General features: G+C 41.2%; 1 protein-coding gene across 2 annotated transcripts in view; it reads left to right on the forward strand.

Annotated features, from left to right (window-relative positions):
* The window catches only part of LOC117523346 (opsin-5-like), a 29,512-nt gene extending 16,629 nt beyond the window's left edge, over window positions 1-12,883 (forward strand). For both annotated transcript variants that reach the window (XM_034184834.1, XM_034184833.1), the window contains 3 exons: window positions 5,845-5,949; window positions 11,995-12,218; window positions 12,395-12,883. In XM_034184834.1, the coding sequence (XP_034040725.1) occupies window positions 5,845-5,949; window positions 11,995-12,218; window positions 12,395-12,862 (797 nt within the window). In that variant the 3' untranslated portion in view covers window positions 12,863-12,883. The remainder of the gene's footprint in view (window positions 1-5,844; window positions 5,950-11,994; window positions 12,219-12,394) is intronic.
* Window positions 12,884-14,102: the final 1,219 nt, after the last annotated feature.

Genomic DNA, 14,102 nt, shown 5'->3' on the forward strand with positions numbered 1-14,102 from the left:
CTGTGTCTAAACTCTGGACCAAATACAAACAACATGGGAAGGTTGTTAAAGGCAAACATACTGGTAGACCAAGGAAGATATCAAAGCGTCAAGACAGAAAACTTAAAGCAATATGTCTCAAAAATCGAAAAATGTACAACAAAACAAATGAGGAACGAATGGGAGGAAACTGGAGTCAACGTCTGTGACCGAACTGTAAGAAACCGCCTAAAGGAAATGGGATTTACATACAAAAAAGCTAAACGAAAGGCATCATTAACACCTAAACAGAAAAAAACAAGGTTACAATGGGCTAAGGAAAAGCAATTGTGGACTGTGGATGACTGGATGAAAGTCATATTCAGTGATGAATCTCGAATCTGCATTGGGCAAGGTGATGAAGCTGGAACTTTTGTTTGGTGCCTTTCCAATGAGATTTATAAAGATGACTGCCTGAAGAGAACATGTAAATTTCCACAGTCATTGATGATATGGGGCTGCATGTCAGGTAAAGGCACTGGAGAGATGGCTGTCATTACATCATCAATAAATGCACAAGTTTATGTTGATATTTTGGACAATTGAAAGGATGTTTGGGGATGATGAAATCATTTTTCAAGATGATAATGCATCTTGCCATAGAGCAAAAACTGCAAAAACATTCCTTGCAAAAAGACACATAGGGTCAATGTCATGGCATAGGGTCAATGTCAATGAGCAGATCTGATTTGATGCAGGTGTTAATTTGGGGGATGAAAATTTACAGGGTGATTCCATAATTTTTTCCTCAGAATTGAGTGATTCCATATTTTTTTCCTCTGCTTGGTCTAAAAAAGTAACCGTTACTGACTGCCACAATCTTTTTTTCTTGATTTCTTATAGTGTTTCTTAAAGCCAGAAAGTTGCCATTTGAAATGACTTTAGTTTTGTGCCATGTCTGTGATCTGCTTTTTTCTACAAAATTAAACAACTGAATGAACATCCTCTGAGGTTGGTGATTCCATAATTTTTGCCAGGGGTTGTAGTTGATTTTGCAAAAAGGATGGAAATGGCTGTGGTGAATACCTACTTTAAGAAAAGGGAGGAGCACAGGGTAACATATAAGATTGGAGGAAGGTGCACACAGGTGGACTACATTCTTTATAGGAGATTCAAGCTAAAAGAAATCAGAGACTGTAAGGTGGTGGCAGGAGAGAGTGTCATTAGACAGCATAGGATGGTTGTTTGTAGGATGACTTTAGAGGTAAAGAAGAAGAGAGTGAGAGCTCAAGAAAGGATCAGATGGTGGAAGCTGAAGGAGGAAGACGTGTGAAATTTAGCGAGCAGGTGAAAGAAGCACTGATTGGAGGGGAAGCAGTTTTGGACAACTGGAAAAGTACTACAGATGTGGTGAGGGAGACAGCTAGGACAGTACTGGGTATGACGTCTGGACAGTGGAAGGAAGACAAGGAGACTTGGTGGTGGACTGAAGAGGTCCAAGAAAGCATAAGGAGAAAGAGGTTGGTGAAAAAGTTTTGGGATAGTCAGAGAGATGAAGAAAGTTGACAGGAGTACAAGGAGATGCGGCGTAAGGTGAAAAGGGAAGTGGCAAAAGTGAAGGAAAAGGCATATTGCGAGCTGTACAAGAAGTTGAATAGTAAGGAAGGAGAAAAGGACTTGTACTGATTGGCCAGACAAAGGGACAGAGCTGGAAAGGATGTGCAGCAGGTTAGAGTGGTAAAAGATGCACATGGTAATGTGCTGACAAGTGAGGAGTGTGTGCTGAGAAGGTGGAGGGAATATTTTGAAGAGCTGATGAATAAAGAAAATGAGCGAGAGAAAAGGCTGGATGATATGGTGAGAGTAAATCAGGAAGTACAAGAGATTAGTAAGGAAGAAGTGAGGGCTGCTATGAAGAGGATGAAGAGTGGAAAGGCAGCTGGTCCAGATGACATTCCAGTGGAGGCATGGAAATGTCTAGGAGAGACAGCAGTAGAGTTTCTAACCAGATTGTTTAATAAAATCTTGGAAAGTCAGAGGATGCCTGAGGAGTGGAGACAAAGTGTGCTGGTTCCTATTTTCAAGAACAAGGGTGATGTGCAGAGCTGCAGTAACTACAGAGGCATAAAGTTGATCAGCCACAGCATGAAGCTATGGGAAAGAGTAGTCAAAGCTAGGCTTAGAAAACAGGTGAAAATCTGTGAGCAGCAATATGGTTTCATGCTGAGAAAGAGCACTATGATGCAATGTTTGCTCTGAGAATACTGTTGGGGAAGTACAGAGAAGGCCAGAAAGAGTTACATTGTGTGTTTGTGGACTTAGAAAAAGCTTATGATAGGGTGCCAAGAGAAGAGTTGTGGTATTGTATGAGGAAGTCTGGAGTGGCAGAGAAGTATGTTAGGGTAGTGTAGGGCATGTACAAGAATAGTGTGACAGCGGTGAGATGCACAGTCGGAATGACAGACTCATTCAAGGTGGAGGTGGGATTACACCAAGGATCAGCTCTGAGGCCTTTCTTGTTTGCAGTGGTGATGGACAGGTTGACGGATAAGATCAGACAGGAGTCCCCATGGACTATGATGTTTGCAGATGACATTGTGATCTGTAGTGAGAGTACAGAGCAAGTTGAGTCTAGTCTGGAGAGGTGGAGATATGCTTTGGAGTGAAGGGGAATGAAAGTCAGTAGGTGCAAGACTGAGTACATGTGTGTGAATGGGAGGGAGCCCAGTGGAATAGTGCAGTTACAAGGAGTAGAAGTGGCAAAAGTAGATGAGTTTAAATATTTGGGGTCAACTGTTCAAAGTAATGGAATGTGGTCGAGAGGTGAAGAAGAGAGTGCAGGCAGGGTGGAGTGGGTGGAGAAAGGTTGCAGGAGTGATTTGTGACCGAAGAATATCAGCAAGAGTGAAGGGGAAAGTTTACAAGACAGTAGTGAGACCAGCTATGTTGTACGGCTTAGAGACGATGGCACTAACAAAAAGACAGGAGGCAGAGCTGGAGGTGGCAGAGCTGAAGATATTGAGATTCTCTTTGGGAGTGACAACAATGGACAAGATTAGGAATGAACATATCAGAGGGACAGCTCAGGTGGGACGGTTTGGAGACAATGTCAGTGAGGCAAGATTGAGATGGTTTGGACATGTGCAGAGGAGGGACCCAGGGTATATAGGGAGAAGGATGCAGAGGATGGCGCCACCAGGCAGAAGGAGAAGAGGTAGGCCAAAGAGGAGGTTTATCGATGTGCTGAGGGAGGATGTGCAGGTGGTTGGTGTGACAGAAGAAGATACAGAGGACAGGGTGAGAAGGAAATGATTGATCTGCTGTGGCGACCCCTAACGGGAACAGCCGAAAGACAAAGAAGAAGAAGGTCAGGGCTTGCTAAGGCCATTTCAGATTCCTGCTCTATCCAACCCACAACCTTTTAGATTTGTTTTTGGAATCATTGTCCTGTTGGAACACTCAGTTGTGGCCAACTTTCATACATCTAGCTGTGGATTCGAGGTAACACTGAAGAATTTGGTGGTTGTCCTCCTTCTTCATTATTCCTTCCACTTTATGCAATGCACCAGTTCCACTGGCAGCAAAATAGCCCCAGAACATGATACTACCACCACCATGCATGACAGGTGATACAGTGCTTTTATGTTTGAAAGCTGCACCTTTATACATCTTGTATATACCTCTTGTCATTGTGACCAAATAGCTATTAAATGAAACATCACAGGTAGGTGTTAACACCTGCTAGGCTCTACAGTAGGCCTGCCACACCTCCAACGGTGCTCAATGGGCTAGCTGTTGGGCCATCAGCTGGGGGACCTCAATTCACAAATGTTTCGCCCCTTAACCCGGAACATCTCCTGGTGGAGGGCAGTGAACAAGGATGTCTCCCAGTCACTACCTTCAGCTAGCCTGTCTCAGGAACTGCTGGTTCCCACGTCCTCAACCAGAGCCAAAAGCTTGGTTTCTCTGTCTCCTCTGAAAGGTCCCGGGTAGCTTTGTGTAGTTCCTTACTCCTCAGTCCCAGTTCCTTCAGCAGGTAGGTTGTAGATGTACCCACAAACCCCCTTGTGCCAGCCTCCACTGGAAAGAGTTTTGTACTCCATCCACTCTCCCTGCATTCCACGACCAGGTCAGAGTATTTTGCCCTCTTTCTTTCGTGCACTTCCTCATTCCTTCTTCCCATGGTACAGCCTAACCAATCAGAAAAGCAGTTCTGTTGGATGTGGCCCACAGCACCACATCTGGTCGCAGTGCGGTGCTGCAGATCTCCCCTGTGAAATGGAGCTGCTTACTCAGGTCCACCACCAATCTGCAGTCTTCCCCTAATGCTGGGAGCATGAATGTGGGTCTCCTATTTGTGGCTGCAGACTTCCCTTCTCTAAGGAAATTAATCCACTGATGTCTCCCTGACTGGACCCCCTGGCTTGCCGCTTGCCTTTTCTTCTTTACCACTTCTGCCAGTTTCCTGAGCACTTGATCACGCCACCATCTGAACCGATCCTGGGTTAGTGAGGTCTTGCATCCTGCCAGAATGTGACGTAGGGTAGCATTGCCGGTTCCACAGAGGTCGCAGGCCTGTTCCGTGCCCAACCACCGTTGGAGGTTTTGGGGACAGGGCAGGGTATCGTAGGTTGACTGGATGAGGAAACTGACTCGAGCCTATGGCAGTTTCCACATATCTGCCCAGCTCACCACCGACTCGCCACGCCCTCACCTTGTCATCCAACAACCCTGCTGCCCCGCGCCACTGACTTGACTTGTGTTCTTCCTCTGCCATCCTTGTAAGTTCAGAAACAACAAGGTCCTTCCTCTCCTTCTTGCTGGTTCTGGACCACAGGATGGGTGGATCACCCAATCCCAAGCCAGCATGCCCCGTCTGACCTCTGCCCATCACTTCCTGATGCTGCAACCAGCTCACTGCCTTCTGCATCTCCTCCTCTGCACTCTGTTTCCTCCCCTTCGCAACACAAACATTCACATCCCCCACCGTCTCATCTGCAGACTTTGTAGAACCTTCAGCACCATTTATTAAAAGATTGAAGTGAATATATGAATATAGTGATTATATATTTGAGTCTGTATGTGTAATTTTGATCCAGTGTGGATTAGAGAAGATCCCAAATAAATTCAGACTTGCTGTTTTTTAGTCATTAATGATGTATTCTGTACAATTGTTCCACCCTGACAAAAGAACAGTTCAAAGACATCATTAAAAGCCCCAAATTACCCTGACATTCATGCCCATGATGAGTGCATGTAAACATCTGACCACAATTGTAGCTCAGTCAGTTGTGTTGGAAATACAACATACCAGGTGTTAAAGCAATAAGATCCTTTTAAAGCAAAAGTATTTTTATCTGCATTTTATAGTTCTACATCGGTCAGCTCAAACAGGAAACATCAGTTGTCTCAGTTCTTCCTTACGATATATAATGTTTAACAGCAATAACTTTAAATCTTCAAAAACTTTGAACTGTAAAATTTTAAAGATCAATTAGTTTCTCAGTTGTTTTCTCTTCATAAAAAGTGCAACCTGACAACTTCACGCTGTGGCCGTTATTGTGTTGTGTTTACACAAGAAATGTGAGCCTCGCTTGAAAATAGGTCAGTCCAATAGATTTTTTTCTCCTTAGTGCAAAGCTATGTGTACTTTTTCAACAGTTCTTTTCTCTTTTTTTGCCAGGCGTAGGTGTTTGCAAAAGCTGTTAAAATTTAAAAAGAAGTCATTGTTCAATAAAATGTCACAATATGATATTCGTAACAGGGAAAGAATGTCACATCACTTTGTGCCTCTCACTTTGTGCTTGCCAAAATTGTAATTCTTAACCTTTTCATGCTGCAAAGAAACAAGCTGCGTTATTGTTTTGATGTTGCTTTTTCCCCCAGCATACTGTGTCAGCACAAACACCATTGCTGTGGCACTAATATGCATTTGGACTGGAGCACTGTTTTGGTCTGTGGCACCACTGCTGGGCTGGGGCAGCTACACAGGTCAGTGACCAAAAAAAGCAACTAACCTTAAATATGACCTTATCTGAACACACTAAGACCTGATAGTTCAGTCCGACTTAAGTAGTTTGAAGAAACTGATTACCTCAAACTATTTCTCAACTGAAACAATTCAAACAGCAATATGTTTTTTTTATTAAGTATTAATAGGAAACTTTATTAATCCCTGAAGGGAAATTTAGTTTGTACAGTTCACCCAAACACATTCATACGAAATAAAATGATAATTTACAACAATAAGGAGTGATATTTCTATTTTGTGGAACTTAATATTTTCAAATTGCACCCATGCATAATAGTCCAACTAATTTCTAATATTAAATTTGATCAGGTCCTTACAGACTTAAAAAACATTTCTCACATGGACCTTTTACTATTGATGTGGTTGAGATTTTAATTTAAATTAACCTTTATTTAACCAGGTTAGTCCCATTGAGCTCGAGACCTCTTTTGCAAGGGAGAACTGGACAGTTATAAAGTTTCCAATTCACGTAATCTGCATGTCTTTAAATGTGGGAGGAAACAAGAGCAAACCCACGCAAACATGGGGAGAACATGCTAATTCCACACAGAAAGGCCACAAACCCATGACCTTCTTGGTGTGAGGCAGCAGTGCTAACCACTAAGCCACCATGCCATCCACTTGGGCCTGTTTTGAGTTCCCTGTTTTTTCAAGGACACACTGACACACAGGAGAACTAAGGGGTTGTTCCACCAACATTCTCATTTAACACCCTCCTCTGCTGCATTCACCATCATTCCCAAACAATGCATGCTCTTTAGACAAATGAGGGAGGTGATGGTCTAGTCTAGTGGTAAGCGTTGGGCTTTAGACCAGTAGATCCTTGGTTCAAACCCCCGCCAAACTGAAGAAATCACTAAGGGCCTTTTGGCAAGGTCCTTAATCCCCCAGTTGCTGCCGATGTGCAGCTGAGTGCTTTGCATGGCAGCACCTTGATGTTGGTGTGAATGGGGGAATGTGAGAGATCATTGTAAAGGGCTTTGAGCTTCTGATTCAGATGGAAAAATGCTATAGAAATGCATAAAACTTGCAGATCATCAAAAACCTCTCTGTGTTCTTTTTCTTGATTAACTTCAGCAACAGGGTTGGGAGGGTTACTTTAAAAATGTATTCCGATACAGTTACTAGTTACCTGTTGAAAAATGTAGTCTAACGTAATCCAAGTACCATAATATTAAAGTAATGTAATTTGATTCGAAACTAAATATAAATAGTCTTGACCACATAGTACAGTTTATTAAGCAAAAATAAAACTGTTTCTTTTACATGGCATGCTCTGTTTTACTTCACATTATGAATTAAGAGCGCCACAATATTGTTTAAACACACCCAGTGTTCACCTGCTAAATTTTCAACAAAAAATGCCAAACAAATGAAGGATAATGAAAACTCAGGTGGTGTGCAGATGAATTTGTAATTAAGTGGCTTGCAGAACAATATACAAAACAAAAAAGTCTACTACTTGGTCAGTAAATTCGCACCATGTTTAACATATCAGTCCACTTATTGAACTTTCAAAATAAGAACAAAAGCATATTGAAAACCATTAAGTAAATCCTGTCAGTAAGGAGGCGTGATCGCCATTTTAATTCTGGGCAAGTTAGTGATTTGTGTGTATAGAAGCTCAAGAAACAGGTGGAATATGTCAGAAAGCTGCGCATGTTGGCAAAACCACAAACGGAGGAACAAGGGAGACAATATTTCCACCCATAAGTAAGTGGTTTTGGTTCTTCTTGTCACTTTGTCCGTGATATTTGGATGATAAACAGCTGTATGTTTCCTGCCGTACCTGTGTCGCCCGATGACATGGACCATTAACTCTTCACTTATGTCTAGTTGATATTTTCCACTGCTAGACCAATGTCTAGTTAAAATACTTGTCGTTAGTGATTAAAATTGTTTGACAAGGCTGGGGATTTTTTTTTTAATTTGCACCTTAAAATAATGAGATTATAATGACCCGCGCTGTGCCGCTCACAGTCACACCCACACATAGAGATGTGTACCCACATCACTGACTTCATGAATGAAACTCGGTCAATAAAGGATAATTGTGTAAAAATATAATATGTATATAAATGTATTGTAATGGTTTTAGGAGCTGCGTTGAACAGAGCAGCTGCAGCAGGACGCCTCAGCTCAGCAGCTTGAACAGCGCAGATCTTAATATTTGGGAATGTGTGTGTGTGTGTCAGAGTAAGTTTAATACTTTCCTGACATAATTTAATGTCATTTAATTTTACTGGCTCAATATCCAGGTCAAAATGACATTTTAACACGTATTTTGCGAGCATTTTTCTGAGTGTGTTCAGTCGCGGATCTCCATTGAAAATGCATTAACATCCGGGTACTTCATCAATATTTTGCCCGGTGAGGAGACGTCATGTCGCTGTCCATGAAGGGACGTTTTCATTTCAAAGAAAAAAAAAAATTATATACAGATAATATCATAAAATGCATTAAAATTGTAATCCTGCAAAGTAATCCCCATTTTTACTAAATATACCTGTAATCTGAATACGTCTTTTTTTCTGTAACTGTAGCAGAATACAGTTACCTTTTTTTTTGTATCCTAATTATGTAACGCCGTTACATGTATTCCGTTACTCCCCAAGCCTGTTCAGCAAATACACCCACTGATTCTGAACATATGAAATGAACATAAATAGTATTTCACAAGAAGTGTCATCAACTCATGCACCTCACATGTTTGTCATGCACATCCATTCTTAGTGATTCAGTGACACCATAATGTATGGTTCTGTCTTACTGTGACATTTGGTTAATTTTGTCCAAAAACTGAACCACTTTGTCTTTGATTAATACACAAAACATCCACCATGTTTAATTCATGTTGGCTTCAAACTGTTAAACAATTAAACAGTTATGACCTTGAATTTGACCTTTTAAGGTCACCCAAGGTCAAAGATCATATCACCATTGAAAGATGGCATACAGTATGACTTACAAATATACCCAACAAAAATATCAGCTACACAAAAAGCTCACAGTGCACCCAGAAAGTATTCACAGTGCTTCACTTTTTCCACATTTTATGTTCCAGCTTTATTCCAAAACTGGTGAAATTCATTTTTTCCAGGTGCATCCTGTTTCCAATGATCATCCTTGAGATGTTTCTACAGCTTAATTGGAGTCCACCTGGGGTACATTCAGTTGATTGGACATGATTTGGAAAGACACACACCTGTCTACATATAAGGTCCCACAGTTGGCAATGTATGTCAGAGGACAAACCAAGCCATGAAGTTAAAGTAATTGTAGACCTCCAAGACATGATTGTCTCGAGACACAAAACTGGGGAAAGGTACAGAAACATTTTTGCTGCTTTGAAGGTCCCAGTGAGCACAGTGACCACCATTATGTGTAAATTAAAGAAGTTCAGATCCTCCAGGACTCTTCCTAGAGCTGGCTGCCCATATAAACTGAGCGATTGCGGAGAAGGGCCTTAGTCAGGGAGGTGACCAAAAACCCGATGGTCACACTGTCAGAGCTCCAGCATTACTCTGTGGAGAGAGTAGAACCTTCCAGAAGGACAACCATCACTGCAGCAATCCACCAGTCAGACCTGTATGGTAGTGTGGCCAGACAGAAACCACTCCTTAGTAAAAGGCCAGAGGTGGAAAACTCCAGCTTCAGAAAGTAAAAGACCAACCACATATTTGTTCCATCTTCCTAATAAACCAGCTGATTGTAATTAGTTCAACTCTTCATGCAGGTGGATGAGCTAATTATTGAGATCACCTGTTTTAGATGCACAGGTAGAAGCAATACATAGAGGGCTTTTACTTTCTGAAGCCGGAGTTTTCCACCTCTGTAAAAGGCACATGGCAGTCCAACTGGAGTTTGCCAAAAGGCACATGAAGGACTCTCACACCATGAGAAACAAAGTTCTCTGGTCTGATGAGACAAAAATGGAACTCTTTGGTGTGAATGACAGGCGTTATGTTTGGAGGAAACTGGGCATCATCTCCACAGTGAAGCATGGTGGTGGCAGCATATTTTTCAGCAGCAGGAACTGGGAGATTAATCGGGATTGAGGGAAAGATGAATGCAGCAATGTAAAGAGACATCCTGGATGAAAACCTGCTCCAGAGCGCTCTTGACCTCAGACTGGGGCGACGGTTCATCTTTCAGCAGGACAATGACCCTAGGCACACAGCCAAGATATCAAAGGAGTGGCTTCAGGACAACTCTGTGAATGTCCTTGAGCAGTTCAGCCAGAGTCCAGCCCTGAATTTAATTGAACATCTCTGAAGAGATCTGAAAATGGTTGTGCACTGACACTCTCCATCCAACCTGATGGAGCTTGAGAGGTGCTGCAAAGAGGAATGGGCAAAACTGCCCAAAGATATGTGCACCAAGGTTGTGGCATCATATTCAAGATGTCTTGAGGCAGTAATTACCGCCAAAGGTGCATCAACAAAGTATTGAACAAAGGGTGTGAATACTGATGTATATGTGATTTCTTAGTTTTATTTTTAATCAATTTGCAAAATAAATAAATAAATACTTTTTTCATGTTGTCATTATGGGGTGTTGTGAGTACAGTTTTGAGGAGAAAAATGAATTCAGGAATAAGGGTATAACATAACAAAATGTGGGAAAAAGTGAAGTGCTATGAATACTTAACAGATGCATGGTATTTCTCTCAAATTTTGTTCAGAAATTTGTTAAACTCCATGTTCATTTGCCAAGATAATCCATCCACCTGGCAGGTGTGGCAGATCAAGATGCTGTGTAAACAGCATGATTCTTGCACAGGCTGTCTTGGACTGAACAGACTCTAAAATGTGTCATTTTAAACATGCAAAACAATGCCTCAGATGTCACAGGATTGAGGGAAAGTGCAATTGGCATGCTGACTGCAGGAATGTCCACCAGAGCCATTACCATAGGATGCTTCCTGTGTTGTTTACAACTAGTCTCACAACAGCAGACCACATGTTACCATGACAACCGAGGACTGTCACATCCAGCTTAAACCTCTTTTTCCAAACCAACTGCACATTTTATAGAGGGCTTTTACTGTGATCAGTCCAAAGAGGCATGTGTGCAGTAATCATCCTGTTTAATCAACATCTTCAAATGACACATATGAAATGATATGGATTATCTTGGCAAAAGTGAAGTGCTCACTAACAATGATTTTAACAAATTTGTTACAAAATTCAATGAGAAAATGCCTTTTGTGTGCTCAGAAGAAATATTTGAGCTTTTACTTCAGCTCACGAAAAGTGTTACTGAAAAGTGTTGCATTTATTTATTTATTTATTTATTTATTATTTTAGTATATTGGTGTTCCGTAGAAACAATAGGTGGTATATCTGTAACTAATTCCTTGAACCAGCCATGTTAAAGATCCCCTATATATAAGAACTGGGCCCAGTTTTAATCGATCGACTGTGACTTTGACTTTTGACTGGTTTTATTGAAAGTGAAATGACTTTGTAACTGTTTATGATTATTATGGCTAACCTGTCAATCATTTCATCGAGTTTGGTCCGAATCAGATCAAACTGGTGCATTTTTTGGTTCACACACTGACAGACGCACATGGCAAAAAAAAAAAAAAAACCAATACCTCCGCATACTCTACGGGAAAATATCTACACAAGAAAGAACTCACTTTGTCAGTTGTTTTGACTGAAAGGAGCAGAGGTGGGACAAAGTCACTGTCAAGTTACGAATCAACAAGTCCCAAGTCAAGTCTCAAGTCAGCTTGCAAACAAGCTTGGTGGTCATTATGACTTGAGACTTTTGAATGTGCTTTTGAATGTCAGTGTATGTACTTAAAATGAATAGGATGCTTATATTTTCATTAAATAAACACTAATCAGCCAAGATGATCTTAGTCAAAATAAATTTTTTTTGGTTGAATCATTTGAGTTAACTAAACTTCAGTAGTTTGCGGTAACCGGTTTTCTCAAAATATTCAAATTGAAGTAACTTCTACAGAGCTGATCTCCGTGTTTCTCCTTCCACAGATCGAGGATATGGCACCTGTGAGGTGGACTGGTCCAAAGCCAATTACTCCACCATCTACAAGTCATACATCATCTCCATCCTCATCTTCTGCTTCTTCATCCCCGTCAGCATCATGCTCTTTTCCTACGTCTCCATTATCAACACAGTGAAAAGCACTAACGCCATGTCAGCGGACGGCTTCCTCACCACCCGCCAAAGGAAAGTGGAGAGCGACGTCAGCCGGGTAGGACAGAAAAAAAAAAGAAATCTTGTTTAATTCAGAGAAGTTTATTGGAAGGATTTGATTGCAAATGGAAAAATGCTTCAAAGCAACACATGAAAGTGACCTATCGGTAATAAAATAAACCTCGTCTCACATTATTGTAGTGCTGACAATTATTCCCTCATGTTGCTGTCTAGATTTCCATTGTAATCTGCACGGCTTTCATCGCGGCCTGGTCGCCATATGCAGTGGTGTCTATGTGGTCAGCCTGGGGCTTCCATGTGCCGAGCACAACCAGCATCATCACCCGTCTGTTCGCCAAGTCTGCCAGCTTCTATAACCCACTCATCTACTTCAGCATGAGCTCCAAGTTTCGCAAGGACGCCTCAGCGCTGCTCCCATGCACTCAGGAAGGCAGGGAGATGGTACGTCTGCAAAACTTTAAAAACATCAAGCCCAAGACAGAGGCCACGCCACTGCCTGCGTCACTTCTTGTTCAGAAGGTGGAGACTAAAGACACAGTAGGTGAGCAGCAGGAATCCAGTCCTGACAGTGATTCAGGGGTCAACAGTCCCACTCAGACTCCTCCAGCCGACACACAGGTGGTGTTCCACATTCACATGCCCTCGCACACAGAAACAGAGTACTGGTGTGACAAACTCTGACATTCTGCACCTCAACCAATACTTCAGTTACACCAGAAACTCTTTTGATTTTTGTTGTTCTTGATCATTTTAATAAATTGTGCACAATGTGTTGCTGCTGTTTTGTAAATTATTCTCAGAATCTCAAGCAAGATTTGATAAAAGCCACGCTAGTGCACGTACAGACCGTGCACCAGCTGTAGCCTTTAACTCTCATCCTACCGTACTATTTTACACCTTGATTTTACCGTGTAGGGTCCAATCAGTACCTGGTTATCTAATAATTATTTAAAAAATAAAACAATGTTTTGCAAAATGAACAAAGCTAACACATTTTTTGACTTCCTCCACACAAGTTACAACAAAAACATTACAATTATTATTCTAAAGCAAAGCTTATCAGTGTCATATTTTTTGGAATCAGCATTCCGCACATGATCAATGTGTTCTACAAACACATTTGCATTTAAAACGAATTACACATCATTACTTTATTCAATATCTATGTTTAATAATACTGACTAAAAGCAATGAAAGGGGATAAAAGGAGCAGAATCTCCTCTGGGTTCCGATCAAACCCTGGAAGAAAAATTTTAATAATTTTCAGGAAGCTTTACATGCCACTTTACAAGTAAATTAAATACTAGCATGGTTTAACATAGGCTATTTTAGTCGCACATGAAAAAAAAAGAATACATTCAAAATCTGACCAGTCTCCATGTGGTAGAATGATGGTTAACGGGGATTTCTGAAATTTTGAACCCATGTCATATTTTAAATGTGTTGGGGTTAAACTTTTCAATAGGTTCCACATTGAGTTACAACACAAACACTACTGAGGACTAAACAGCTATGCAGCGGAGGCCTATGGGACAAGCTAAAGACCTCAGAGAAAACCCCTTGTCAACAATGGACAGGCAAAAAATATCATTAAAGGTACCTGGTAGCATGGAGATGATCTCTACGGAGGTACCCTTTAAAACACTAGATAATACAGGCAGTGATTTACCATAGTATTATTCCTGTTGGTGAGGTTGACCTCTACTATCGGTAAATCCATACAAGTCAACTGTTGATGAATAGCCGTCACTTAAAAAATATTTCTTTCCATTTACTGAAGTAAACATGGACATGTGTACCTCTGTTTGGTTCCTCTCCATGCTAACAGACACTTTTAATGACATTTTCAGTGGTGACAAGAAGCAGTTTACTTTGAGATGTTTCACTTGCCCCATCAGCTTTTACTGAATAACTACTACAC

The sequence above is a fragment of the Thalassophryne amazonica genome, chromosome 13, assembly GCF_902500255.1.
Source record: "Thalassophryne amazonica chromosome 13, fThaAma1.1, whole genome shotgun sequence".
In the NCBI taxonomy this organism is placed as follows: Eukaryota; Metazoa; Chordata; class Actinopteri; order Batrachoidiformes; family Batrachoididae; genus Thalassophryne; species Thalassophryne amazonica.